General features: G+C 36.9%; 1 protein-coding gene across 5 annotated transcripts in view; it reads right to left on the reverse strand.

The window, feature by feature from the left end:
- Positions 1 to 1,282: 1,282 nt before the first annotated feature.
- POLK (DNA polymerase kappa) overlaps positions 1,283 to 27,688 on the reverse strand; it is a 28,205-nt gene continuing 1,799 nt past the window's right edge. For 2 of the 5 annotated variants that reach the window (XM_081941270.1, XM_081941269.1), the window contains exons 2-16: positions 24,278 to 24,428; positions 22,107 to 22,278; positions 19,921 to 20,040; positions 18,350 to 18,502; positions 15,620 to 15,751; positions 14,080 to 14,224; positions 11,517 to 11,753; positions 7,749 to 7,873; positions 6,992 to 7,158; positions 6,397 to 6,429; positions 5,049 to 5,142; positions 3,915 to 4,086; positions 2,556 to 3,389; positions 1,943 to 1,994; positions 1,283 to 1,830 (exon numbers count right to left, since the gene is read on the reverse strand). In XM_081941270.1, the coding sequence (XP_081797396.1) occupies positions 1,746 to 1,830; positions 1,943 to 1,994; positions 2,556 to 3,389; positions 3,915 to 4,086; positions 5,049 to 5,142; positions 6,397 to 6,429; positions 6,992 to 7,158; positions 7,749 to 7,873; positions 11,517 to 11,753; positions 14,080 to 14,224; positions 15,620 to 15,751; positions 18,350 to 18,502; positions 19,921 to 20,040; positions 22,107 to 22,241 (2,484 nt within the window). In that variant the 5' untranslated portion in view covers positions 22,242 to 22,278; positions 24,278 to 24,428 and the 3' untranslated portion in view covers positions 1,283 to 1,745. The remainder of the gene's footprint in view (positions 1,831 to 1,942; positions 1,995 to 2,555; positions 3,390 to 3,914; positions 4,087 to 5,048; positions 5,143 to 6,396; positions 6,430 to 6,991; positions 7,159 to 7,748; positions 7,874 to 11,516; positions 11,754 to 14,079; positions 14,225 to 15,619; positions 15,752 to 18,349; positions 18,503 to 19,920; positions 20,041 to 22,106; positions 22,279 to 24,277; positions 24,429 to 27,688) is intronic. The other 3 variants (XM_081941272.1, XM_081941271.1, XM_081941273.1) reach the window with 2 other exon arrangements.

The following is a 27,688-nucleotide window of genomic DNA, read 5'->3' on the forward strand; positions in this document are numbered from 1 at the left end:
TGATACATACATCTTGATTTTCTATGTAAGGTACTTTAAAAGTGCAACTGAATCTCCTTCCCACCGACACTTAATATATGTTCTTCTCTTCATTTCCATTTCACCTCTTTCCGATTTGCTGATTATCTTCACTGCATTTCTCTATATCTCTTCCATGTTCTATGAATTTGTCTGACACCTGGGCACAAGGGGGTTACTTAAGATGGAACCTGGCCAACACAGAATATATTGGACCAATTTTTTTCCTAGATTTTTAGGGATGCAACATGAAATTAACATTTGTCTGATGATGCATATTCAGCTTGTGCTCAATTACAATTTGAACTTCATGTAAGTCTATATAATATAACAGCAATTTATTTATAAGTAAATACAAGTACAGTGATACGTGGGTACTCATCGTTGATTTGTTTTGGGAGGTACAATGAGTACTAAAAATGATGAGTGCCAAACAACCCCTATGACTTACCACATGACCCTTTGTTTCAGCCAGGAAGGATTTTCTGTCTGTCCCTTTTCCTATATCTGTGATCTTCCCAGCATGACCGACTTCCTGTCTGCTCTCTGTGGTCGCCCCGCTCTTCCTTTTGCAGCAATCTTCCCAGCATAGCTAACTTCCTATCTGCTCTCTGTGACTCTCCTCCTTTTCCTATCACAGTGCGTTGAGTACCAAACAAACGATGAGTATTGGGACATTTTCATGGTACGAGTACCAAACAAAGGATGAATACCAAATTCAATGAGTTTTGTAACAGTCAAGTACTGAGGTACCATTGTAGTCCTCAACTTACAACCATTTGTCTAGCAACTATTCAAAGTGCTAGACTAACATCTGGCCCTCAGATGACCATTGCAGCATACCTATGGTCACACAATCATGATTTGAGAGCTTGGCAACTGGTATGTATTTAACAACAGTTGCAGTATCCCAAGGTCACGATTACCATTTGTGACCTTCCCAGCCAAGCAAAGTCAGTGGGGGAAGCCAGACTCACATAACAACCCTGGCAACAGTCATAAAATCAGGAACAGTCATGTGATGACTCATGTAATGATGGACGTTCAGTCCAGTAGCTCTATTCAGGATATGTAAGTTTATTTAGCCTGCTTTTACTAATATCATCTATTATATGTAGTACATAAAGTTTTGTTAATCAATGGACAGTCAGCAAGTTCCTGCTTCAATTAACAAAGGCTAAAAGTGCTACACAGTTGTACAAAAATTGTGTCTGAATTTTGGGTGCTAAATATTCCACGTTTTCTAATATTTTTATACAGACTCGAGGAAAGCAAAGCAAATCTGAAATTTTCATAATAGTGCCTGATCTATAAAGGACAAGTTTTAATTTTTAAATGAAATCAATTTTTTCCCCTTTCCCTTCTTATGTAAGAGTTGTGAAGATAACAGCCATTACCATCATGTCATTCAAAGAACTGGCTTTTAAAAGTGCTTAACATTCCTTAATAAATAACAATATGCTTATCAGTTTTAAATGTCAACTTCCATACATTTCATGCATTATTTAAAATATGTTGTACATCCGAAATAAAATGATGGGTTAGCTGGTGCAAAATCATATATATGCAATATACGTAAGTAATACAATCTATAATATAACTTTATATAATTATATTTTATATAATTCTTTAAAGTTACATAATTTATACACAATACATAAGGTCCAAGTGACATATTTTATTCTAAGCCTTAGTACCATAACAATAATTAAATTAATTCATTGTGTTCATTTGAAAAATGATTCTATGGTGCACTTAGGATTGCTTGACTTGACTTTTTTGGATGTTGACTGGGGAATTATTGTTCCAGATCTGAAAAGAACAAAACATGTATTACTAAATAAACAGTCACGACAACAAAATGTTTTGACATTAATATATTCTAAATATTCAAATATTCTATTAAAACTCACTCAGAGCTTACCTTTTTGTTCCTGCTGAAAGGTTTGTATTATATTGTCCTCTATCTAAGATTTCTGGGGGAAAATATTTAACATTTTTAAACTGAAAGCAAAAATGTATTCAAGTACAATTATGATTAACAAATTGGAATTAACAAAAACATCTACTATTGTTTTCTTCTCCTCTACAGAAATTGTTCATAAACTGTTCATAAACCTTTATATAAACCATGACTTTTCTATAGCTATTTTGTTCTTTCTTCCTATTTATATCAGTTTTGCTTGGGTAGGAAAAATAAATATTTGCCCTTTTAACAATTATGCAGATAGTCTATACTTCCAATAACAAATGAGTTATAGGACAGTGTGTTGCATAGCTCCTGCACAATCTGTGTATGACAAGAGCCCAGAAATGTTTATGTTTCCTGCATTTAAAAATTAAATTATTACAATTGACAAAATACCTTTTATTTTTCTACAGAAAGAAACATCAGCCACTCTCTACACAAAATTGAGAAACAGTCAACTCCTTTATAGAAACCTCATATAAATTTGCGTTCTGCACTTTGTTTAACATTCCAAAAAGATGAGTTTAAAAGTTTTTATTTACATGATTGGTAAAAGGCTCACCATTACCTGGTTTTTCTGTCAACTGCTCGATAATGCCTTTGTTTAAACAAACATCCACATGCCTATTGAACAAGGCAAGATCCTTTGTTTTTTGTTCTATGTTGCAAACTGGACAAACAAAAACATTTTCATTAATGCCAGAAAAACGTTGCAAATTACTTCCTGAGCAATTTGACTCTTCTTTATCTATTAACAAGGCTCCGGAAGAGAAATCATCCTTAGCATGCATTTCAGATACCGAAGCATTAGAAGGACCACATCCATTCTCATTGTGCTTATGAATTACTAGGCATTTAGGTGAAACATCTTTGCTACTTGAAGAAACACAATCAGCTTTATTGGTTGACTGTTCATTCACTGGTGGTTTACTTATTTTAATTTGTATCTCTTCTTTTTTTCCCATATCCACAGGAGGATCATTTTTCCATGATTTGCTATTATCAGTAATTTCTGCATTTTCTTTTTCTTTTGTTCCACTAAGGCACATATCAATATGTCTATTAAATGTTTCTAAAGTGCTATCTTGCTGCTCCTCAAAGCAAATAGGGCAAATAAAGATCTGATGTTCATCATCCTTTCTTTGATCTCCTGAAGCTATTGTTGACATTGTATCTTGTAGACTCTTCTTGTTTGAAGATTCATTTAAAAATATCCCTTGATTGGTTTGTTCTCTTGTAGCTCTCTTTTTATTGAAAAAGCTTTCTCCTTCAGATACTTTTGGGAAAATGTTGACAGCTTTCTTAAAAGCACAGGCTTGTTTTCCTGGTCCTAAGAAATTAACAATGCTCTTCTGATGGTATTTTTTTTCTTCTTCGGTTAAAAAACCGGATGCTCTTACACCTGAATATGACAGACAAGCCACAAAAAGATAAGTGTTTAAAAATATAATCAAAACAACAAATGCTGAATTGCAGTCTGCTTCACATACACATATATAGGAATGATTCCCCATTGGAACAACCTACCCCTAGAAGACTCATGGTAGGAAGGGAGATAGAGAGAAACACAGTTTTATCCATCCAGTTTCACATGCTTAAATTTGGATAAAAACTAAGTAATGAGGCAATATGTGAAGCACCAATTGTTCTTTTGATAATGGGAAAGTGTTAAGAATACAACTGTTTTTTGAAGGAGATAGTAAAGGATGATTTTAAACATATATTCTAACAATTAATAGTGAAGAAATGCTGATTTGAGGAACTTTCAGTAACCATTTAATTGTAAAGGTATAATAGAAGTGTATAAGAACAAAGTTTAACAGCAATTGCTTATTGATCAAAACGTTCATTTCACTCAAATAACTAACAATAATTGGCATAATCATGCAAGCCTTTAATCCGCATAATTATGTGAAATGATATTTACCCATTAATCTTAAACGTAGAGGTTCTGGGGCCACAATCTCCATTTCTGATTTAAGTAAATCTTTAGCAATAGCAAATATTTCATCTTCAGTAGAAACTGCAGAAAGTACTGTATTAGCTCTTGTTTTCACTTCAAAGTTCACATTCTTCAGTTTTAAAGTTATGGTTCTAGCCTATTAGAAACAATAGACAATTTTTATGAAGCTTCTATATTCTGAAATACAGAAATTGTATCTTATCTTCATTAGTTCTTTATATTTAAGACTGTTAAGCAACTGTTTATTTTAATGTCTCATTTTGTTCAGTTCAAATCTTACAAAAATTCTCGGCACTCTGATTCATCATATGCAATCATGTCCAAAAAAACGAAAGCCAGAGCAGATCTATACAAATAGGAACAGACTTAATTTTTAATGCTCAACTAGAATTTTTGGTAAAAACAAATAGAAAAAAAAGAGTGTGAGGCTTTTTTTTAAATGAGAAGTGAACTTCCAAGAGAGTTAAGTCATTTTTGCAATACTAGTTCCCTTTCCTTCTATTTATTTTCAGTTGCTTATTTGGCAACACCACTTTTTTATAAGTTTCATCATTCAAGAAATAAGTCTCCATGTTCTTGCATAGAAACACTGCAATTTACCGTAAACTGAGTCCAAACCATAGCTCCATTTAACATTTCTCCTGAATTTCAGTGAAATATTTTGCAGCTAGGAATTAAACCTCAGAAATCAACACTGAAAAGCCAAATGTCTACCAACGATCTATAGCCCTTATAGCTCCTGGTGGGAAGTGTCTTGCAGTAAGGGTGAAGAGGAAGATCAGCTCAATGAAGGAGAACGGGGGCCATATACCATTTTTATTAATAAGCAGTCCATTCGTAAGTACACGTTCTGGCTCATATATAAATTTAAGTTAAAGACAACATTAGGAACCAAACTCATTTTTAACCCAGTGACTGCCTGTAAATCTAACAAATCATCTTCACCTTCAGCATAAATTCTGTTCTATCTAAATTCCTACGACCAAGAGGAATGCAGAGAAATAAAAAGTATTTCCCACCAAAACAATACACCAATAAATATGGAAGATGTGACGGCTAATAAACAGGAGAAATTACAGAAGGCATAAAGTTACCTACTTTAAGTCCCTCCTTTGTCAAATCTTGAGCAAGGTCACTGCAGAGTTCTTGACATAACCTGTATTGTTCTGATGCACTTATTTCATTAAACGTCCTGCCAAGAGAGAAGAAAACCTCAGCATGTTCTGTCCTTGAGAGATTATCCAAGCAAGTTTAAACTAAGCAGAAAATATTTGCAAAATCTATTGAACAATACCTAAATACAAAAAGAGTTCTTTAAATCCACTGCATCATTAAAAAATGAATGTTTCAGCTTGTAATAGATGCTACATACTTACTACACAAAAATTAAAAAGCACAATATGATTTCATGTGTCTGTTATGGTAAATATCAAAAGGAAGTTTAAGCTTTGGGACAAATGTAACAGTCCAGCTTCCGTTTAATAGTGGAGGTCAGATTTACAATTGGATTTAATTGGCACTAAAGTTAGACACTGGTTTTACAATTATTTCAATTGGATCTAATTATAAAAAAATAGTCTTGATCCAGTTTAAACCTTTTAATGTATTAAAAATACTCAATAATGACTTTGTTTTTTTAAAAAAAAACCTGCACAATGAAAAATAAATTTTGGTTCTTTGGAGATCCAATATTTAATTCTACTTGAAGGAATTAGTCATTGAATAAAGTTCTGCTCGTAAAGCTTCTTAGGGGTTGGGTCAAGAGAACGATCACAATTTCTTGGTATCTTCTCCACTATTTCAGAGGATTACCTAACACTCAGATTTTCAAAGGGTATAGACAGCTTATTAAGGAAGAGGAATCAATGAAAATCAAATCTTCCTCTGTCTGGATCAGTTGAACTTTTCTCCTGTATCAGAAGCCTGTCACTGATGGAAGCAGCATATCTAGACATGGAGGGAAATTTCTATTTTTATCTTATGTCTTCTTGGCACAGTCACCATAATTATATTTGGTATTACTGTTCTAATAGGGAAAAAGATTTCTAGAAGAATGTCTCAAAAGAGGTTCAGTTACATACCATAATTTTTATTTCCAAAGAATCAGTATCTCTTTTACATGATGGGAAAAGAGTGCTGGTACCAGTATTTGGATTAATTGTCTATTATCTTTATGTGGACAGAGTTTTAGCTGCTTTTATGGTTTTTCTACTTATGAATGCTTCTTCTGTTTATGAATGTTGGGCAATGAATACACTTAAATAATAAATAAATGAACAAACAAATAAGCTAAACCATAATTCAGGTAACACCAAACTTTATTTGGTAAATTTTTGGCACTGTATTGGTGATTTTTGCATCATGGGGGGAAAAAACCCCACACAGTATATTTAAATGCAAGAGGTGAGATGTTTATATTTGATATACCGTACATTTGAGTACATACCTTTCTGTACTCATACTTTTTCTTTCCCCATCCCTTAAAAAAAAGAAAGAACATTCAAGAGTGCTAAATTTCAAAGGTAACTTCACAATAAAATAAGTGTCAAATTTTATGAGCAGACACACATGCATCATGGAGGGGGAAAAAGCAATGGAAAAATAATTACTCAAAATTAGACAAAAACAGTTGTCTGAAAAACAAGATAAAGCAAAGGTAAGAAATATTAGTAAATGTCATCATTTTATGTAAGTATTCAATATCACTGTCTTTATAAGAAAGTTTATCCTTTGTTAGCACGTGATGGAACTGAATTTACTTAACAATTTTAAAATAGTTTTCAATATTGAAAATTGAAGTACTTCACTGAATATTTTTTAAAGTTACAAATATATGTGATCTATTTTAGGCTTAAGGATCTTAGGAGAGTTGAGGGAAAGCCCTAAGATTCTGCAATTCTACTGGGAATTAGAATAAAAACTAGGCTAGATTACAGATAAACTTGAATAATACAGTTATTAATTTCATGTGAAATGCAGCCAATTAATGAAATATTTAGAAAACAAGTAAAATAAGGATCAGTACATTTTGTATAAAATACCTTTCCAAATGTGTGGAACCCAGACCAAGAGAGATTTCAAGAAAATTATGGCAGGATGTTTCAGAAAATAGAAGAGAAATCAAAGCCCTCTGCTGGTACAGTTCTGTGCAAGTTTCTATTTCCAAAGCCTTTAACATTTTCTCTGTTACTTTTCCTATGCCTGGTACCTAAATGAGAATGAATTCTATACCAGTGACACAGGAAGTTTTAATGTGAAATCTTAATTTTAGCAGTTTCAATATATATCCCGTTGTCATCTATTATTAACAATCACCTTGGAAACTGAGCGTTTTTTTTTAAAGTAACAGAAATAATTACATAACTTGGTAAACTGCTGCACATAACTGGTGAATTTGTTGTACTGTGTGCATTGACTTATGTAAGTGAGGCACTATGCGACAGTAACTGATTTTTTGACCAGTTGTTAGAGCGGTCATTAAGCAAATCATACAGTCATTACATGAAACGTGGTTGTAAATCTCAATCCACCCTCCCAAATGGGCATATTTTTTACTGGCAACTGGCAGAAAATAACAAATCATGGTTATGTGACCAGAGGACACAGCAACCAGTTGTAAATATGAGCTGATTACTAACTGTCCAAAATGCAGTCACATGACCATGGAAGGCAGTGCAATATTTTACAGTGGCAGAAATAGAAGATAAAATGTTGATAAGTAAATTAGATACCAACACTATTTCCTGAATACAACATTCATAAAAGTAGTAACATTAAATAAATCATATTTTTTTTCACCTTTCTAATAGCTAAATTTTTGATGAAGTCCATTACAGCATCTCTTTCTGGAGGGATTCTATATTGGCCATTAGGTTTATTTTTATCACTGCACATTTTTGCCAACATCATGTTGGGAGCAATGCCTACAATCAAATGGGGAAAAAATCAAATAAAAACAAAAAAGAATTATCACTTTCCAGCTTCAATTACATATTATGTAAAAGACGAAGTAATCCAGATTTGAGATGAAAGTTGAGTATAAAGAATATTTTTGTGGCAGTGCCACAGGTGCCATCAAAACATCGATATTATGGGTGCCCATCTCACAGGGAGATGAGGTAAAAAATATAATACTTTTTGGTTATGCAAAATCGAGGCTAGGTTACCAAACTGTCATATCTACATCTCATTCAGTATTCCATGTTAATGTGAGGTCATCATATCAGTCATAATATTGGATAGTTCTGTTATATTTTGGCCAGTATACCACAAACACAACCAATACCTAGTTTTATCTCAAGTGTGCTAAAATAATGTAAGCTAATATCTCTAGAATAGAAACTTTTCAGGCCAACATTTTGTCACTTGCCTCTTATCAACTATGAATGGTTAAATTAAATTAAATTAAATTAAATGGGTTAAATTAAAAAATGAGTGACTAGTATAAAAGCAGTAAAATGAGTGATTTGATCATATAGACCAGGGCTTTTCAAACTTGGCAACTTTAGGAAGTGTGTACTTCAACACAAATCACTAATATAGACAGTATGAGGATTGAAACGAGAAACAAATATATGCAGGATGACTCAATGAACTGAAACAAAAGCAAGGCTCATTTGCACGGACAGAAAACATGGAGAAGAAGAATGAATAGTGTAAATCTTCCTCTCAATTTCTTTATCTTACTATTTCTTAATCTTTTTTCAACAATTTGTATAATTCCATCCTATCTTTTTTAAGGTACAGTGACTAGACCTATAAACAATATTTCAGATGCACACACACCACTGATTGTTATAAATGTGTTAATATATTGGCATTTCTATTTTTAATACCATTCCTAATTATCTCTAACATGAATGGATGTACCCTGTGTTGACACCTTGATGAAACTGTTCAGCACTACCACAAAATCTCTTTCCTCATCAATCACTGCTGCTCTGATCCCATTTAATTTGCATGAATAATAAGGATTTTGAGCACCAATTGCACTTTCCTATCTAAGTTACTTATCAACTTCCAGGTGCAAAACTTGCTTGCTTGCCTTCTCTGGTCTCAAGCTCCCATAAACTGCTTCTTTGGGTAAAGACCTGCCTGGACTGAAAGAAGAAAATCACTGAGCAAAAAGGAAAAGAAAGAGGGAAATTATCTCATTTACTTTCCCTTGACTTCATTTGCCAAATTCTTCTTTCCTGCAATCTTATTTAACTTCATCTGAACAGGCCATTACAGGCCTTTCTAGATACAGTCTCTGAGCTATGCTTGGATAATATTCAACTTCATTATCTATTTGCTTTACATTAAAATGTATGCTATTTAAATAGCATTGCCTCTCATGGGGTGTTTATCTCTTTTCATTTTAAGTATTTTTATTTGGGTTAGCTCTTAATCATATCTATTGACAGAATAGCAGATCTATAATTTCAGACCAATTCAGACTGATTTCCAGACCTCTGTTATTCCAGAAGGTAGAAAAGAGGAAAAAAATTAAAGAGTAATGTGTTCTTCTTTACTGAAAGAATTTAAGCAGAAGTTGAACAGCTGTCACGGATTTGGATGACTTCCAAAGTTCCTTTCAACATTACATTTCTTAGCTTTTTAGAGGACCATTAGTTATTAGGGTTTCCCAAGATACAGTCTTCTATAACCAGTTTTTATTTTTGTATTCCTAACTCTTCTGGTATGAAACAATTGAATCCTATACAAAGGATCATTCCCTCCACCCCCCAAAAAAGTAACCAGCTATTATTTGGCCATTATCTAATTGCTGGTTTCAAATTTTGCCTACAAACAATGTAAGAACAAATGTCTTTCTCTTTAATTATTATAGATCTCTTAAATATATACAATATATTCACATCCTTTGATTACACCCAAATTATTATATTTATTCAGAAAAAAATCAGGGCTAATTCTTACTAATATCTGAGTCACTGTCACTAATTGCAGCCAGCCTCCAGATAAAAATCAAGGCAATAGATATAATTTATGTTGAAGAGAGTAGGTGGAAAGATTAGGTGAGTAACTAATTGAGGGAGTAAGTGTTAACAATCTTTGGTTGTGGCCCAATGCAGTAGTGAATGGGAGAATATTTGAATAATATCAATGAAAATTACATAATTGCAACTTTGTTAGTTATGAACGTAACATTCCAGGTATAAAACCTTCTTTCTCCCCCAAACAACATTGTAAAACAACCTGGTAAAACAACAATGTAATAGGGAGAATCAGTCTGAAAGCCATTTCATTTTGCATAAGCAAATGCACAAAATCTATGAATAATTGAGTCCAGAGTAATAATTTAATGGTCAGTATTTGCACTGGGACCAAGACAATGCACATATCCAATAAATTGTACAACCTTTTATAGACAGGAGACACGTAAATGAAATAAGAGAACACACACTAGAAGTAAAACATATCGTGTTTCCCAGAAAATAAAACAGGGTCTTATTTTCTTTTGACCACCCAAATTTTGCTTGGGCCTTATTATTGGGAGGGGGGGCTTATTGATTTTGGGTTGCCAGGTGGCTGCTCTCTTGCGAGCAGGCGCCTGAAGAGCCGGGCACAGCCTCAGGGGCAAACGGCTGTGTTGCGCTGTCACATCAGTGCAACAAAGCCATCATGAGGTGACCACGCTCATGAGCAGCTGCCCAGCAAACCCCCTTTCCAGCCGGGCAGAGCACCACTCGCTGACCCAGTAATATCCCAAAGGCGCTAAGCCACGTGGCGCTCTGCCTGGCTGGAAAGAGTGGTTGCGCGAGCACTTGTTCTGCCTCCAGCTCACATGCCACCCAACCTCACCATGCCCAGCCGAGTCTTCCGTTATGCTCGGAGCATGGCGGCGGTGGCAGCAGGGCTGTGGTGGTGGCAGTGGGGCCACGGTGGCGGCAGCGGGGCCACGGCGGCAGTGCCCTGACCCAGCCCTGCAGGGAGAGCTGAGCATGTTGAGGCTGGGAGCCACACAAGCTGGAGGCAGAACAAGTGCTCGCGCAACCTCTCTTTCCAGCCAGGCAGAGCGCCACATGGCTTAACGCCTTTGGGATATCACTGGGTTGGTGAGTGAAGCTCTGCCCGGCTGGAATGGGGCGTTGCTGGGTGGCTGCTTGTGAGAGCAGCTGCCTGGCAACCCCCCGCTCCAGCTGGGCACAGCACCATCCACCAACCTAGCGGAATCCCAAAGGCATCAAGCAACGTGAGCGCCTTTGCCCCCCTTCCCCCAGCTCCTGCGGCTTTGCGCCTTCGGGATATCGCTAGGTTGGTGAGTGGCGCTCTGCCTGGCTAGAGGGGGGGGATTGTCCAAGGGGCTTATTATTGGGAGAGGGTGTATATTTTTTCCCACAGGAAAAATATGGCATGGCCATATTATCAGGACATGTCGTAATTTCTGGGAAACACGGTAATTATTCAGCTTTGCACTTTTTGATTGATATTATATGGCTGGATACAGCAGCAAAGAATCACAGCTACAACTCTAGTTAATCAATACGACAGATATTTTATGAACACAGTAAATCAGAATTATTCTAGAACTGTCAGTATTTTAAATAATAAAAATGTATTTACCAGCGCTAGCAGTCATCCCAGTTTTTTGTTGAATTCTCAAACGAATTTCATTTACAACTTCCTCAGCTGATGCTTCCAAGACAACTGACTTTAACTGAACTCTTGACTGTTGACATTGCTGTTCTTCTAAGGGCAAAGATGGCTGAATAGTCTGCTTATCAATCAGAGTGTCACTGTCAAACAATACTGGTGAACAGGAATGCACATCTTCACTCAAGTTTGATTCATTTTGTTTTCCTGGTGTTTTTTTTTAAAGTAAAAATCAGAATATCATAAGTAAAACAGTCATTTCAAATTCTCTTGTAAAGCTAATAACAGAAATAGCTTTAGAACATGGGTCCCAACCCCCTGAGCAAGGACTGGTACCAGTCCATGGTCTGTTCAAAACTGGGCTGCACACCTGGAGGTGAGCGGCAGATGAGCAAGCAAAACTAAAACCATTCCCCCACCCTCCCCGGTCCATTGAAAAATTGTCTTTCATAAAACTGGTCCACGGTGGCTAAATGGTTGGAGTCTGCTGCTTTAGACTTCAAAAGCACTTATTTGGCAAGATTGCTGCATATATTGCTTTTAGAAATGGCAGTGTTCTCCTGTGCTCTGCTTGGACAGTCCAAGCATGGGTTAACACAGTCTAACTGCCCTAGGACTGAGTGAGTTTTTTATTGTTGACCACGCCTCCCTTTGCCTCTGCAATCCAGTTTTAAAAACTCAGTCCGCTCGTTTGGACTGTAGCAGGGGAGCTCCTCAGTTTAGGACAGTTACACTGGACTCCCCAGAACTTAATAAGTAATCAAATATAATAAAATTCTTTAATCGTTGACACGCCGGAGAATAAGAGAAAATTAAACAACCGGAGTGAATGCTAAAAGAAACGCTGGTAAGGAGCGCGGGGGTCTGAGAGCTGACCGGCGGCTGCCGGCGCTCGTTCTGACAGCGGGAGGCTTCTCCTCCGTATTGGCTTGCCTCCGCTCCTTTACGCTACCTGGGTAGAGCGCTGAGGCTCTCCAGCGTGGCGAAGGCTATTAGCTTGCCCAGCGACTGCGGTGGCCACCGCTTGGGGCTCGCGCGCTTTTTGCCGCTCCCCTGACAGGCGCCGGCCATTTTAGGAACTTTCGCAGGCTTTTCGCCGCTTTTCCGAGTCAGCGCCGACCGTTTCAAGGGTTTTGCGCGCTTTTGGCCGCAACCCGACCGTTTTCCTGGAGGTGAGCGGCAGATGAGCAAGCAAAACTAAAACCATTCCCCCACCCTCCCCGGTCCATTGAAAAATTGTCTTTCATAAAACTGGTCCACGGTGGCTAAATGGCTGGAGTCTGCTGCTTTAGACTTCAAAATCACTTATTTGGCAAGATTGTTGCATATATTGCTTTTAGAAATGGCAGTGTTCTCATTGTTACTGCTGCAGGGTCATGTCCGATGGAGGAAAAGAAAGAAAAAGCCATGGTGGTACAGTGGTTAGAAGGCAAAATTGAAGACTAACTCTGCTGACAGCCAGCAGTTCGATCCCGACCAGCTCTAGGTTGACTCAGCCTTCCATCCTTCCAAGTTGGTAAAATGAGGACCCAAATTGTCGGGGGCAATATGCTGACTCTGTAAACTGCTTAGAGAGGACTATAAAGCACTATTGGCTGAGAAGGAGCCTGATTGTAATAATTTGAGAGGGAAGCCAATTGAAGAAATTTGAAGAGAAGGTTTTTTTTTTTTTGTGAAATAAAGAAATAGCAAGGAGAGCTAGGGAGACACAGCTAATCAAAGGATCGACTGAGTCTATTTCTGGGGAGTAGCCTGGTGGGCGTGTCTTTAATACTTGTAGACCCAGTCCTATTGGATCCTAGATGGAGTCATACCCATGCCTGGATGATGTCTCCACCTACTGGAGAACAGGAGTATCAAACTGGGGCACATAGACCAGATGTGTCACATGCATGCCATGCCCACCCAGGTCCACAAAGGGAAAAAATTTCATGATAGATCACATGACGGCAACGTGATGCAGTGATTTTGACACCTGTGGTCTAGATGCTATTGCTATTTATATGCATTTAAGGCATTCCTTCACACAGATGAGTGGCACGTTGACAGAACTAAAAATTGGCACTGAAAAAAACAATGCATCTCTCTACATGTATACATACTGTATATGTACAACTGTATATATCAAGATGACCAAATAACTTACTGGTATAGGGCAATCTAAAATTATAGTAAAATAGTAAGATTTTTAGGATTTTCTGCTTAAGGTGAGTAAATAAAAAATCCAGTTTAGGATCACAATTCTTTTCCTTGACCAAATCAATGGCCCAAGTTAACAACCAGTACTTGAGAACCTTCTCCCATTGCAATGAGGACTGTTAACATTTAATAAGTGTTCAGAATACACTTAAAATTGTGGATTAAGATCTTGATCACTAGCTTTTGCCTTGGCATGAAATTAATTTAAAATAACCATGAAAGCAAATATTAAAACTTAAAATATTCATGTGTCAGTTTCCAGGTTTACTAGATCACAGACATAAAAGCAACAGAACATTTTATTCTGACCTGATAACTCCTGATAATTACATACCATTTAGACCAAACTTGGATGTACTGAGATGTTTTCTTTGAGAGCAGTGGTTCCGTTCTTCTAAGTACTCTGTTATGTTCAAGTAGGCTTCATCCAGGCCCATGGGCATGAGTTGAGGATCATATTCAGCTAGTATTTCCCTAATCTTCAGAAATATAAATATAAAGTTGCCCTATTATTTACTCATGTTTTTAAAATATACCATCTAATCAGTGCAGGTAGTCCTCAACTTACGACCACAATTGAGCCCAAAATTTCTGATGTTAAGTGAGGCATTTGCTAAGTGGGTTTTACTTCATGTTATGACCTTCCTTGCCACAGTTGTCAAGTTAATCACTGCCGTTGATAAATTAGTAAAGCGGTTATTAAGTGAATTTGGCTTCCCCCTTGATTTTGCTTGTGAGAAGGTTGCAAAAGGTTAATCGCACGACCACGGGACACAGCAATGGCCATAAGTATGAACTAGTTGCTAAGCATCTGAATTTTGATCCCATGACCACGGGGATGCTGCAACCATCATCAGTGTGAAAAATGGTCATAAGTCACTTTTTTTCAGTGCCATTGTAACTTTTAAAGGTCACTAAATGAACTGTTGTAAGTCGAGGACTACCTGTATCAGCACCGTAACATTTGGCATACATCATGGATCGATCACACATCAGGGAGGAAGGTCAATTATTGAAAAGTATTTTTGATTCCACTGCCTGCTAACTATAGCATCTTGATCAAATTTCACTGAAGGTATGCTATTAACAAGAAAAACTTGTTCTCAATGTAATAAAATGAGAGATCTAATAAAAAATTGGATAGTTAAAATATTTTAAGACAGAAATATCTCCCTATGAGACATTCAAACTGGCTGCTTCCAGGGATGGGTATCTCAGTTATTTTATTTTGTCTCACCCTTTTAACAGCAAGTAATAAAACAGACTGCATTTCTTAATGATGCTAAAGATATACTATGGGAATGCATGCTCCTAGTTCAGTGCTACAAAGATATGCACACAATTTTTATGAGATGTCAGAACTATGAACCATAATAAACTTGATGTCAGAGTGAAGATTGATCAGTAATGTTTTGGATATCAGCATAGTAAAATGGACTGGAATCCTGTGTCACTTCAAATCAGAGAGTGTCTGTTTCTTTCTGCAGGTAAGAAATTCATAGCAGTGATGATGTAGCCATTACTATTAACAGAAGGTGACTTGACTCAGCGCTAAGACACAAGTCCCCAAAATGACAGAATAATCTCAGTCTGAATGCAGAGCAAACCAATAATATTACAGGGGCTCCAGACTATGCTTCAATCACTCATGAACAAGAAGAATTATTCTCTGGAAACCTACAACAACTTGTTAGCATAATACAAACATGAAAAAAAACCCACATCCAACCATATAATTTATTAATTATGGGAAACAAAGTTAATAGTATATGGAATAATAGGAAAAGTGTAACCATTTTTAATTTTAGGTGAACTGCAGACGAATTAAAATAATTAAACTAATATACATTCAGCTATGCAAACGTATCACATACCTGTTTACTTACTTCTTCATATTTCTTAAAGTTTAATGGTACTATAGTAAGATGTGGACAAAGTTTCTTTGCAATAAATCCAGGCATAGCTGCACGTACCCCATATCTTCTAGCATGGTAATTTGAAGTGGACTTAAGAAAGACAAAACCATGATATTTTTCTTTTACCAAAAAAGCTTTTTGAAATGGATTGGATTACAACTAGATTACAAAGCTGTTAGGAAAACTTAAGAATCATTAATTCAAGTACTACTTAAACATGGAAATTAGCTTCTACTGTGAAATCAACTCTGATTAGAAAACCATTCCATTTTAAAGAGACTCTGTTTTAAAGGTGGGGGGATTGATGATGTGATTGAAGGGATGCTCATATTTGCAGATTACAACCAGCTAGGTGGAATTGCTAAAACTTCAGAAAATAAAACTTCACAATTTAGAAGGATCTTGTCGATTTGAGCATCAGGCCTTATCCCAATGGCAAGATGCAGTTCAGTGGTAAAGAAAGTAAGGCCATGCACTTAGGCAGGAAAAACCAAATGCACAGGTACAAAATAGGCAGCACTTGGCTCAACAGTAGTGTCAAGAGAAGGATCTAGGTGTCATACTGGGCGACCACTTGGATATGAACCAGCAGTGTGTGCTAGAGCTACAAAAAAGCAAACATAGTCCAAAACTGCTTCACGTGAAATGATAGTACGCGCTTGTGATACCAATGTTGGAATATTGCATCCAGTTTTGATCACGACAGTACAAAAAAGATTATGTGGTCCTGGAAAGAGTACAGAGAAGAGCAACAAAGATGACAAGGGGTCTGAAGACCATCTCTTACATTATAATATATACTTTTCACCCCATATTTCATCTCTTACTAAAACCAAAATCCCAAAATCTCATCATTCATTCTTTATCAGCAAAAGTTCAGTAAAGGATGCTAGATATTATCTACCTTGATTATTTCTCAAAAAGTTGTTCAAGAGTTCAACAGATGAGTTTTGTTCATCCAGGAACAAAAAAGTGATCAAGATAGATAATATCTAGCATCCCTTACTGAACTGTTGCTGATAAGGAACAAATGATGAGATTTTTGGATTTTGGATGTATATCCGTGTGGGGGGGTGGGGATGGGTGTGTATGTATGTATATATATATATATATATATATATATATATATATATATATATATATATATATATATATATATATATATATATATATATATATATATATATATATATATATATACATACATACATACATACATACATACATACATATATATATATATATATATATGTATTTGTGTTACAACCCCTGGTATGCCTTTATTTATTTATCAGTACAAATACAACACAAATATATATAGGGTTAGTAGTTTTGTATCTCTTTTAGGCAATGAAATATTAACCAATGTCAGGCCCAGAGAACTAAGAAGGACACGTAGTGATTCTTCCAAGTTGAGTACTTCATTATTCCATACCTACATACAGAATCTTCCCAAACTAAAGCACTCTTAACATCTGCATCTATCATATACTCCAAGAACTATTAGGAGGGGGCTGTCTTCACCCTCTTTTCCAAAACAATATCTGGACTGAGCTGCCCTTTATTCCTCTGGAATGCAGCCCCTCCCTTCTGGGTATTCAGACTATTACATTCCATCACAACCAGTTTCACTTGTACATTTTTCGATATCCTTTTCACTGCTTGTCACATTTATACCCACAAATTAACTTCAAACATAGCTAGAATAGCTTGTTTTTCGTTTGTTACTTCTTTAGCACTCCATCTACCATTCATATCCAATAATTTTGAATAAATTTATAAATTTCCACCTGAAAACTCAATTTTATGATATTTTGTTCCATTCTTTGTACTCTTTGTTACCCTCTAGTTCCATCTTGTGCCCAACCCTCAAAACCCCATTGTATCTTGTTTTGACTTATAAAAAAACCCTAACAAGTAGAATTTTCCACCAGGGCAGTTATTCTATTTAATTTAAATGATAGTTCTAAGTGCCCTTCATGCAAATATCAAATATTCAATTCCCAGCTCTTTAAGGGAGGATAGGGAAATCTCCCAGGAAACTGCTAGAACAGTGTAAATAGTTCTAGAGTCACATTAGAGCTGGGATGTCAAACTTAAGGCCTGGGGGCCAGTTCCGGCCCATGGGGTGCTTAGATCCGGCCTGTGGAGATACCCTGGAAACAGCAAAGGAGTGGCCTGCAGTGCCTCTGCCAGAGAAAATGGAGCTCAGGGGGACCACACGTGGCCCTCCCGAGCTCCTTTTTTATTGACAGAGGTTGCAGGAGGCCATCACAGCAGAAAACAGAGCTCGGGAGCCCATTTTTGCTGGCAGAGCACTCGGGCCACCACAACTACCCCCGACATGAGTGACGTTGAGTTGGCCACGCCCACCCCATCCCCCAAAGGTCAAAACACAACCCTGAATGAAGTCAAGTTTGACCCTGCTCTAATGACACAAACCATATTTGTGCTACCATGTTGTAAGTTAAACCAAAGAACTATTTTGCTTAAAACTGTAGCACCAAGTGATGAACAAGAACAGGAAAGGCAAAATATTAATCTAAAGAAAACATTTTTACAGCACTTGCAAAAATAATTTTTATTTTGCTTCCCTATTATCACACATTTAGAAATAAGGAACTTGTACACAATGAAACCATATGTGCGTTTTTTATGCAAGCATGTAAATGGTGTATTTCTTCTTACCAGCATACTCAGTGAACCCACTGCTATGGGCTTGTCCCTTAATTCAGGATTGTCTCTCATTTCTACAGCTGCATAAAAGGCATCCATGTCAATGTGTACAATAGTACAACTAAGGTCACGATTCTGATCCAGTTCCATTGCAAGTTTATCCATCTGTTTACAAATAGATATACAAAACTAAATAAAGGCAGAGGCTTTTCTCTTACTCAAAGTTGGATACGTTTATAAAATAACTACAAATTACTTCAGAGTTGTTTGATACAGTATATACATACATATAGTATCAACACTGTTCCATGGTCCGTTTTATCACTTCAAAGTCTTCCATCTGCAATAACGTGGAATAATTTGCACACTAATTTTTAATTTGTATCCTTAGTAACAGAAATTCTCACATGAACCAACCATGATATGGATCATTTCAAAAAGGCTCTAAACTAATTTGCTGTGGCATGAGAAAGTGGCATGTTTAATGCAGTAATTATGCTGGGATTCTCTTTATGGCTCTCCTGGTTAATTTGTTTAATGTCCACAATGCTGTTCTTTGTATGAGTAAACAAGAACTAAGTGTAACTCACATGAAGCTGTACTATAATCACAATTAACTGCTACCAAGCTCTTTTTCCAAGAGCTTTTTGTTTTTTGGAATACTGTGTAATTGATGAAAAATACACGCCTTCCCATCACTGATGTAGAAACATCCAACATTTAATTTCAAAATAATATAACATTCCTACATACATAGGATACTAGTAAAACCCACCATAATCATACAGTTTTGAGAAACTGCCCACATACTTCTTGGAAACATTGGAGCTATATTTAAAACCAGCACCACAGTTATGTGAATAAAGTGTTGTATAGAAATATAAAAGCTTCTGGGGCTTTAAAAGTTGACAGTCAGGAGCCCCAGAAACACTAGTTGAAGCACCACAACAGAAAGCCAGACCTCCTAGAGTTTAGACCAGGGATCAGCAACCCGCAGTTCTGGAGATGCATGTGGCTCTTTCATCCCTCTGCTGTGGCTCCCTGTCACCAGTCGGCACCACAATTTTGAGAGGAGCTTCCGGTTTGGGGGGGGGGGAGCAGGGCACACCAGGAGGAGACTCTATGGCAAGGGACGGGTTTTCTGATCAGCTCCACAATTGATAGGGCTTTTGGTTAGGACAGGTAGAGGAAAAGGACGCCGCACTAGGAGATTTTATGGAGGGGAAACCAGACTTCCGGTCAGCTCCAGAATTGAATGGGAGGCTTCCGGTTAGGACCTTTGTGGCTCTTTGAGTGTTTAAGGTTGCTGACTCCTGGTTTAGACAAAGAAGATTGGCAGGATTCAGTAAGTCACAAACCAAAGTGACTTACGTTGACTTAAATAGAAAGCCTTACATTGAAGTTTATCTTAACAGCATGCTAATATGTGAGGCTGACATCATGGACTTCCTTTATATAAGATATACTAGTTATTTCAGATTAAATCAAGCAAACCTATGCAGAATGGAGTTAAGTTAAATGGAATAAACGTTCCACGTTTTTTCTTACCTGGCTGGTCTATTTAAGATCTTTAGTGAAATTACCTGCAATTGTGCTTTCAAAATCTGTTGTTCTGTAATTTTACTTTTTAGTTTCAGCATTTTTTCAATCCGTTTATTAACCTGTTGGTCTTTCTTAAGTTCATTTTCATAAAATCTAGAACCCTGCCAAAACATTAAAATTATTTAAGCCAGATACAACTCAATTTAATTATATTTACATTGTGAAGGTTGTTAGGAAAGCACCTACAAAGGACTTTGACCTCCAAATTTGTTATATTAATTAGTAAAGTGGCATTCCTTAGAGGAGGCGGCCCATAGACCAGATGCCTAACATGCAGGCCACACCCACCCTAGCTTCGCAAAGGCAAAAACCATTGAGATATGTAGCGATAAGTCACGGGACGCGATCGAATTTGACATCCCTGCCTTAGAGCATAGAAGAAAATAGGAATTACTAAATAACAAATCAAATAGGTATACTGAACTGTGTCAGAATTATATAGTATTTAGACATATAAATATTTTGTGCAATATTTTGGTTAAGACATTTCATACCTACCGTATTTTTCAGAGTATAAGACGCACCAGAATATAAGACACATCAAGGTTTTGAATAGGCAAATTTTTAAAAAGGTAGGTAGGTAGATAGAGGGATAGTGAGGGAGAGAAAGAGAGAGAAATACCATAGGTAGGTAGGGAGAGAGAGTAGGTAGGTAGGTAGGTAGGTAGATAAAGGGATAGAGAGAAAGAGAGAGAAATAGAAAGAGATAGAGAGAGTGTGTAGGTAGGTAGGTAGGTAGGTAGAGGGATAGAGAGAAATAGATAGATAGAGAAATACAGTAGATAGGTAGGGAGAGAGAGAGAGCAGGTAGGTTGGTAGGTAGGTAGAGAAAGGGAGAGAGAGAGAGAAATACAGTAGATAGGTAGGGAGGGAGAGAGTAGTTAGGTAAGGTAGGTAGAGAAAGGGATAGAGAAAGAGAGAGAAATACAGTAGGTAGGTAGGGAGAGAGAGAGAGTATGTGTAGGTAGGTAGGGAGGGAGAGGAATAGAGAGAAATAGAGAAATACAGTAGATAGGGAGGGAGGGAGAGAGAGTAGTTAGGTAGGTAGATAATTGGATATATATATAGAGAGAGAAATAGAGAGAGAGAAATACAGTAGGTAGGCAGGAAGAGAGAGTGAGTGTGTAGGTAAGTAGGTAGGTAGGTAGGTAAAGGGATAGAGAGAGAGAAATAGAGAGAGAGACAAATACAGTAGATAGGTAGGTGATTCTGCTGGCATAGCACTTGATCAATGTAATTCTCATCAATCAGTTAAAGAGCTTTCCAAAAGGAAAAAAAGAAGTTTTTGCACTCAGCAAACCTCCCGAAAACAACCCGTTTTTCACAAAAACGGGCCCATTTCTTTTTCAAAAAAGGCATGAATAGCCTTGGGGGGAGGGGCTTGCAGAATGCTCCTGGGGGGGGGCAAAAACGAGCAAAAAAGGTCAGTTTTTTGTCAAAAAAATTGCCTGCATAGCCTTATGGAGGCTTATAGAGTGCTGCTGGGGGCTGGGAGGAGCAAAAACGGGCCATTCTTTGCTCATTTCTGCCCTCCCCAGCCCCCAGAAGCTCCCTGAAAGCCTCCATAAGGGTATGCATGGCCATTTTGGTGAAGGGGGCAGGGCTATAGGAGGCAAAAAATGTTGTATTCGGTGTATAAAACGCATCCAGATTTTCAGCCTCTTTTTTGATGAAAAAAGGTGCATCTTATACTCCAAAAAATACGGTAATAAAAAGATAAAACTATATAAAGAAAAAATACACATCAGAAGAATAATGTTATTAAACAAAAATGAGTTAGATCTGTACCTCCAGGAGGATACATATGTACCCATATTTAGGTACTGTCCAGAAGACTGCAGTCTTAAATCAATTATTTAAACTGTCCCACTGATTCTGAAGGATACTGAAATACACTATTATTAGTTTTATCTAAAGTTGGCTGGGTATATGAATTAAAATATGATTGTTCTTGAATACAAGCTTACTACTACAGTGAAAAATATGATATGAAGCAAACTTGTGTAGAAATGTGCAGTAACTTTATAGACTTAATTTTAACATTAATTGTAATGACCATGCCTATTATCTATCTCATGTTGGTAGATACTCTACATTTTTTACTGAATAAAGCCAATGTGAATAACTACAACCTTTGTTCATTTTTAAAAAACTGATATAAACAAACCTTGGAGGCTTCCATTATGATTTTGTTGATCTTCTCTTTATCCAGCCCTTGCATTCCAGCTTTGTTGTCATTAAGACCCATCCGAAGAAGTAACCCTTCTCTAGAAGAAGCATTATCCTGGTTTGCATTTTCCATTGTACAACCCCAGGCAAACAGTTTCTCAATTATTACCCTGAAAAATAAAAACTGCATATTTTAGAGTCTATCGCTGACACTCTCACATCACCATAATATAACAGAATTATCTACACATGCACCCAACGTTGCATTATTTTTTAATAACAGAAATATATTCAGTTGGGAACCTGGGAAAAGCTTGTATACATCTTATTTTCATTTACTATCTTTTATTAATTTATCTTAGTAATTGCAATATCATTTGCCAAACAAGTGGAAAGTAGCAATGTTTTTGGTTAAATTATCTTCAGATAGATATGAAGCCAGCAGAACAAGGATACTTTGGAATTTTCTCTTATAACTAGGTGGTTTAATGTTGGAATTTTTGTTGTTGTTTTAAACACATGTGTATAATAAATATGTTTATAATGATTTCTAAATAATAAATAAAAAAATAAAAACAACAATAAGAGGACATAGAAAGAACCAGTATCAATAACAATAACAATAGCATAACTTTAGTCATGAACACAAACTAAATGATCTTGGGCCAGTCACACTCTCTCCCCAACCCACGTCACAGAGGAGTTGTTGTGCGAAAAATAAAAGGCATGCATGTTGGATATGTTCACTGTCGTGAGTTATTTGTAAAAAGAAAGGTGAAATACAAATAAATAAATAAAAATTTGGCATCACATATATAATGTTTCTAAATATTGACAATTACAATTCAACAAAAACTACTTCATGTCTATTGCGTTTGTGGAGTATCTTTTTGGAAAGATGGATTCCCCTAATTGAAATGTAGTACCCAAAATATAATACAGGCAGTCCTTGACTTAGAACAGTTCGTTTACTGACGTTCAAAGTTACAACAACATTGAAAAATGTGACTTCTGACCATTTTTCACAGTTACGACCTTTGCCACATCCCCATGGTCATGTGATCAAAATTCAGATGCTTGGCAAATGGTTCATATTTATGACAGTTGCTGTGTCCCAGGGTCATGTGATCACCTTTTGCGACTTTCTGATAAGCAAAATCAATGTGGAAGTCAGCTTCACTCAACAAACAGGGTTACTAATTTATCGACTGCAGTGATTCACTTAACAACTGTGGCAAGAAAGGTCGTAAAATGGGGCAAAACCTACTTAACAGATGTCTCACTTAACAACAGAAATTTTGAGCTCAATTGTGGTCATGTCAAGGACTACCTATATTAATATATGGCCACTTGGTGACTTTCTTTTGGACAGAAATTATTTCAAATAGGAAACATGATAGGAAATATATAGGCAGATGATGACACTGGTATTGCATAATTTTATGGCTGTTTTAAAAACAATAGCGCAAGACTATCAGGGTACCAGTTCTCTGTTACACAATAATCTGGATAATCTGTAAATTTGAGGGGAAAAAACCACCAGATAAGTCTTATTTCGGCGTATATTTAGACACCAGGACTGCAACATTAAATTATATAATTGATTTTATTATTTTAAATCACAAGGCAAAATGACTTAAATGATAGTTTACAGGAAGTCCTCATTTAGTGACCACACTTGGAACCGGCAACTCAGTTGTTAAGGAAAATAGTTGCTAAATTAGGATTAGTTATTATTTCAAGTTATTTATTCTGCTGAATTATGTTATTTTTCAGATACATTATATTCTTCACAGTGATGATGTTTTCCTAAGGACTCTGAGTTTTAATAAAATGCTGAAGCTGTAATGAAAGATGTTTTGTCCCACTATACAAAGACTAACTATTCCAAGAATTTAGGCATGAGTCCACAAGCACCTCATACTGTATAATCCTCCTGCACTATTGGACCTTTTCTTTCTATCACTGGAACTTTGCAATTTAGAAGAGTCATGTTAGAACATAATTTTTTTGTTAGTTTTGTTAGTTTCAACCTCCTGCTGCTCCAGGAGATACAGAAAAAATATGTTGTCATTAGCTTGCCTGTGTTAAAAGTTTTACGAGGCTTGCTTTATCTTAGGCCTTAACTTACTCTAATAATTTTGTAGCCTTTTTTTAGTGCAATCATACCTGTGATTTGATTAAGCAGAAATCCCAACAACAATTTGCATGAAATAGCCCAAAACTTTAATGTCAGATTGACATTCATCTGGGCTAGTATTTTTCATTCATGACAGTTCATTTTACTGCATCACATCTGACACCACTTGGAATTAGAATCCTTTGAAGACACAAAAAATAAAGTTAAGTTCGCGTCTGAAAATAATAAAACAAATGAATGTTCTGCTATGAGGAACAATGAAGTTGGATTGTTTGAATAAGATGACTAAGAAAGCATCAAGAAACAATGCAATTGTAATTTGAGAGCCCAGAAATGGCCATAGCAGTCACCTGCTTTTTGAACAAGAGATGGAGCCCCAAATTGCAAACCAACACTGACCGTAGAAATGCATACAGGTAGTCCTCGACTTACAACAGTTCATTTAGTAACTGTTCAAAATTACGACATCACTAAAAAAGTGACTTATGACCGTTTTTCAATTACAACCTTTACCGCATCCCCATGATCATGTGATCAAAATTCAGATGCTTGGCAACAGGTTCATATTTATGACCACTGCTGTGTCCCAAGGTCATGTGATCCCCTTTTATGACCTTCTGACAAGCAAAGTCAATGGGGAAGCCAGATTCACTTAACAACCAGGTTATTAACTGCAGCGATTCACTTAATAATTGAAGCAAGAAAGGTCGTAAAATGGGGCAAAACTTACTTCACAACAGAAACATTGGGCTCAATTGTGGTTGTAACTTGAGGACTACCTGTAGTCAGGCAGAGTTAACAATAGAAAATCTCCAAATCAAAACAAAACCTTTGTTATACTCAGTGACCCTCAAAATCTTCAGAATCAGGTGGCCTTAAAACCCAGAGCCACTAACTAGTCTAGCCATGATTGAACTAAAGCCTATCCTATCCAAACCCCCATACTCTCTGGGTACCGGGAAAGATCCTAGTGGCATCATTTTTCTTGGCCTAGGGCCGTGATGGCGAACCTATGGCATGCATGCCAGAGGTGGTACGCAGAGCCCTCTCTGTGGGCATATGCGCCATTGCCAGCTGCTCTTCTGGGTTCCGTTGCACGCATCCCCGCTGGCCAGCTGATCCGGCATGCCAGCTGCTCTCTTCTGGGTTCTGGCACACACATGCATGCCGGCCAACTGGTCTTTGCGTGAAGACCAACTGTCTGGCCAGCTGCTCACTTCTGGGTTCTGGCATTCTGGCACGTGCACACTCCAGTTTCGGCACTTGGTGCCGAAAAGGTTAACCATCATTGGCCTAGGGGAATACCAATGGCTATCATCAATGATCTCATATTGCAGCCATGTCATCTGATTATTTTATCTAGCAGTTTCATGTAGACGTTAAATAAGAGTGGGGAGAGGGGAAGAGTCCTAAGGCAGAAAGAACCAGCTTCAGGGAAAGGAGGAAAATCAGACTAGTGCTATATTTTCTACTCCCAATTCCTGAAATGGGCCAGAAAAATATCACGATCAATGGCAGTGGAGACTGCTGGCTAATTGTATTAAGTCTTCTGTAATGTTTATTTGCAGTTACACAGTAGATAAGAACATTTCAAATATAATAGAAACAAAAATCTTTAAAGTATGCAGATTTCATCCTATGTAATCTTTTAAGCGTGTTAGCTGAAACTAATGCTATTGACTTTGAAACCCTAACATAAACAATATTGCTGCAGTTGGAAATATTTTTTCTTTGTGGCCAAAGCTATTGGAGCATTGTTCCATGATGGATTGCAGTTTTCAGAGAAACTGCACCATCTCCTGAAACTTAATTTAACTCATCCAACTTGTTTTCTACCTACCTACCTCACCAATTCCCTAAAGGCAGGAATGAACACTTTCAAACCAACTTGCCAATATCTTTAAGAGGTTTATCAAATGCAGCCAGGCACAGAATGGATATTTTAGGCAACTGCTGAAGCACGGACAAAACCGAGATCAATAAGGAAGGAAAAGGATAAGATGTTGCAAGGGGTAAAAATGATTGAAGATAATTGCAAAAGCACAAAAAATATAATTGTTATTTACTCCCTCAGAATCTGTAGTCAAACCACATCACATTAGTTCTTCCTAAAACAAGACATTTTCATTTTTTTTTGGTTTTTTAACATATAAATAAGAACTACCTTGCTGGAATGAGATCAAGAGCTGATATAGTTCTTACCCTCCATTTTCAACTATGTCTGTAATGGCCATGGTCAAATTCAGTGCCCCTCCCCCAACTTTTTCAGCACTAGGAACCAGTTCTGTGGAGGCCAGTTTTTCCCGGGGGAGGGGGGAGCTTCATTCACTTGCCTGGCCCAGTTCCTGGCAAACTGCAGACCAGTGCCGGTTCACAGCCAGGGTTTTTTTACTAAAACTACTCATATATGACATGATATGATATGGCTTTGGGAAGCGTTCAAAGGATCTACTTTACAAAGCACTAGTTGATTGAACTGCCACTCCTGAAATCTTAAAGCAACCATATATAGCTACTTTGAAATATATTTTTGTTGTTTGTATAGACCTTCCACTAGCATTAGCTGCTGGATGCACATGCAATTTCTTTTGAATCAGCCAATGAATCCTTTAAATAACGTTGAATCAACACTTCAAGATGATATATAAATAGCCCTCAACTTACAGCAAGGATCTGAATTTTGATAATGTGACCATGGGGAGCCTGCAATGGTCATGTGAAAAAAATGTTATAACTCACTTTTTTCAGTGCCATTGTAATCTGTAACTTTGAACAGTCACTAAAGGAACTGTTGTAAGTTGAGGACTATCTGTACTTAAGCAGCCATCAATGAATTCTGAAAAGTATCTCTCTGGAATTTTTTTCACGGGCTCTGTGGCTACATAGCTATACAGCCTCAACTGTATTTTTGTGCTTTTGCAAAACTTTAAAATCTTTCAACAGGCCTGAGGCATTTGAATTATGATTCACTCATTGGTAATAGATCACTTTTATGATCATGATCAAGTTGTGTTCTATTCTTTTCCCCAATGTATTGTTGGTCTTATTTACAGTTTGCTTATTTTTATTATCTTATGGTCCTTAAAACTAAAATAAACTGCCTAGAATTGCCTGTGTTTCAGGAGGCATACATGCTCATTGAATACAGGCCACAGCTGAAGACTGAGAATGGGAGGTCTTCAGAGCACTTTTATTTGGCTCTAACAAGCCCAATAAGATTTTCAAGGGAGAAAAATAGCTTAGATTTTCACATATTTCACAGGGGTTGTAATTTCATTGCAGTAAGTTTTGGATGTTGTGCCTGGCAGTACCAGTCAGATAAGCCTTGTGCTTTATCCGTAACACACTGATGACAAAGTATTTGTGAAAAGACAGCTACTGCAACAAGAGGCATTATGTATCGTTACTCTCCATTAACCATCTGTGCTCTGCACCAAAGT

Source organism: Natrix helvetica (genome assembly GCF_964273705.1).
Source record: "Natrix helvetica genome assembly, chromosome: 2".
Lineage (NCBI taxonomy): Eukaryota > Metazoa > Chordata > Lepidosauria > Squamata > Natricidae > Natrix > Natrix helvetica.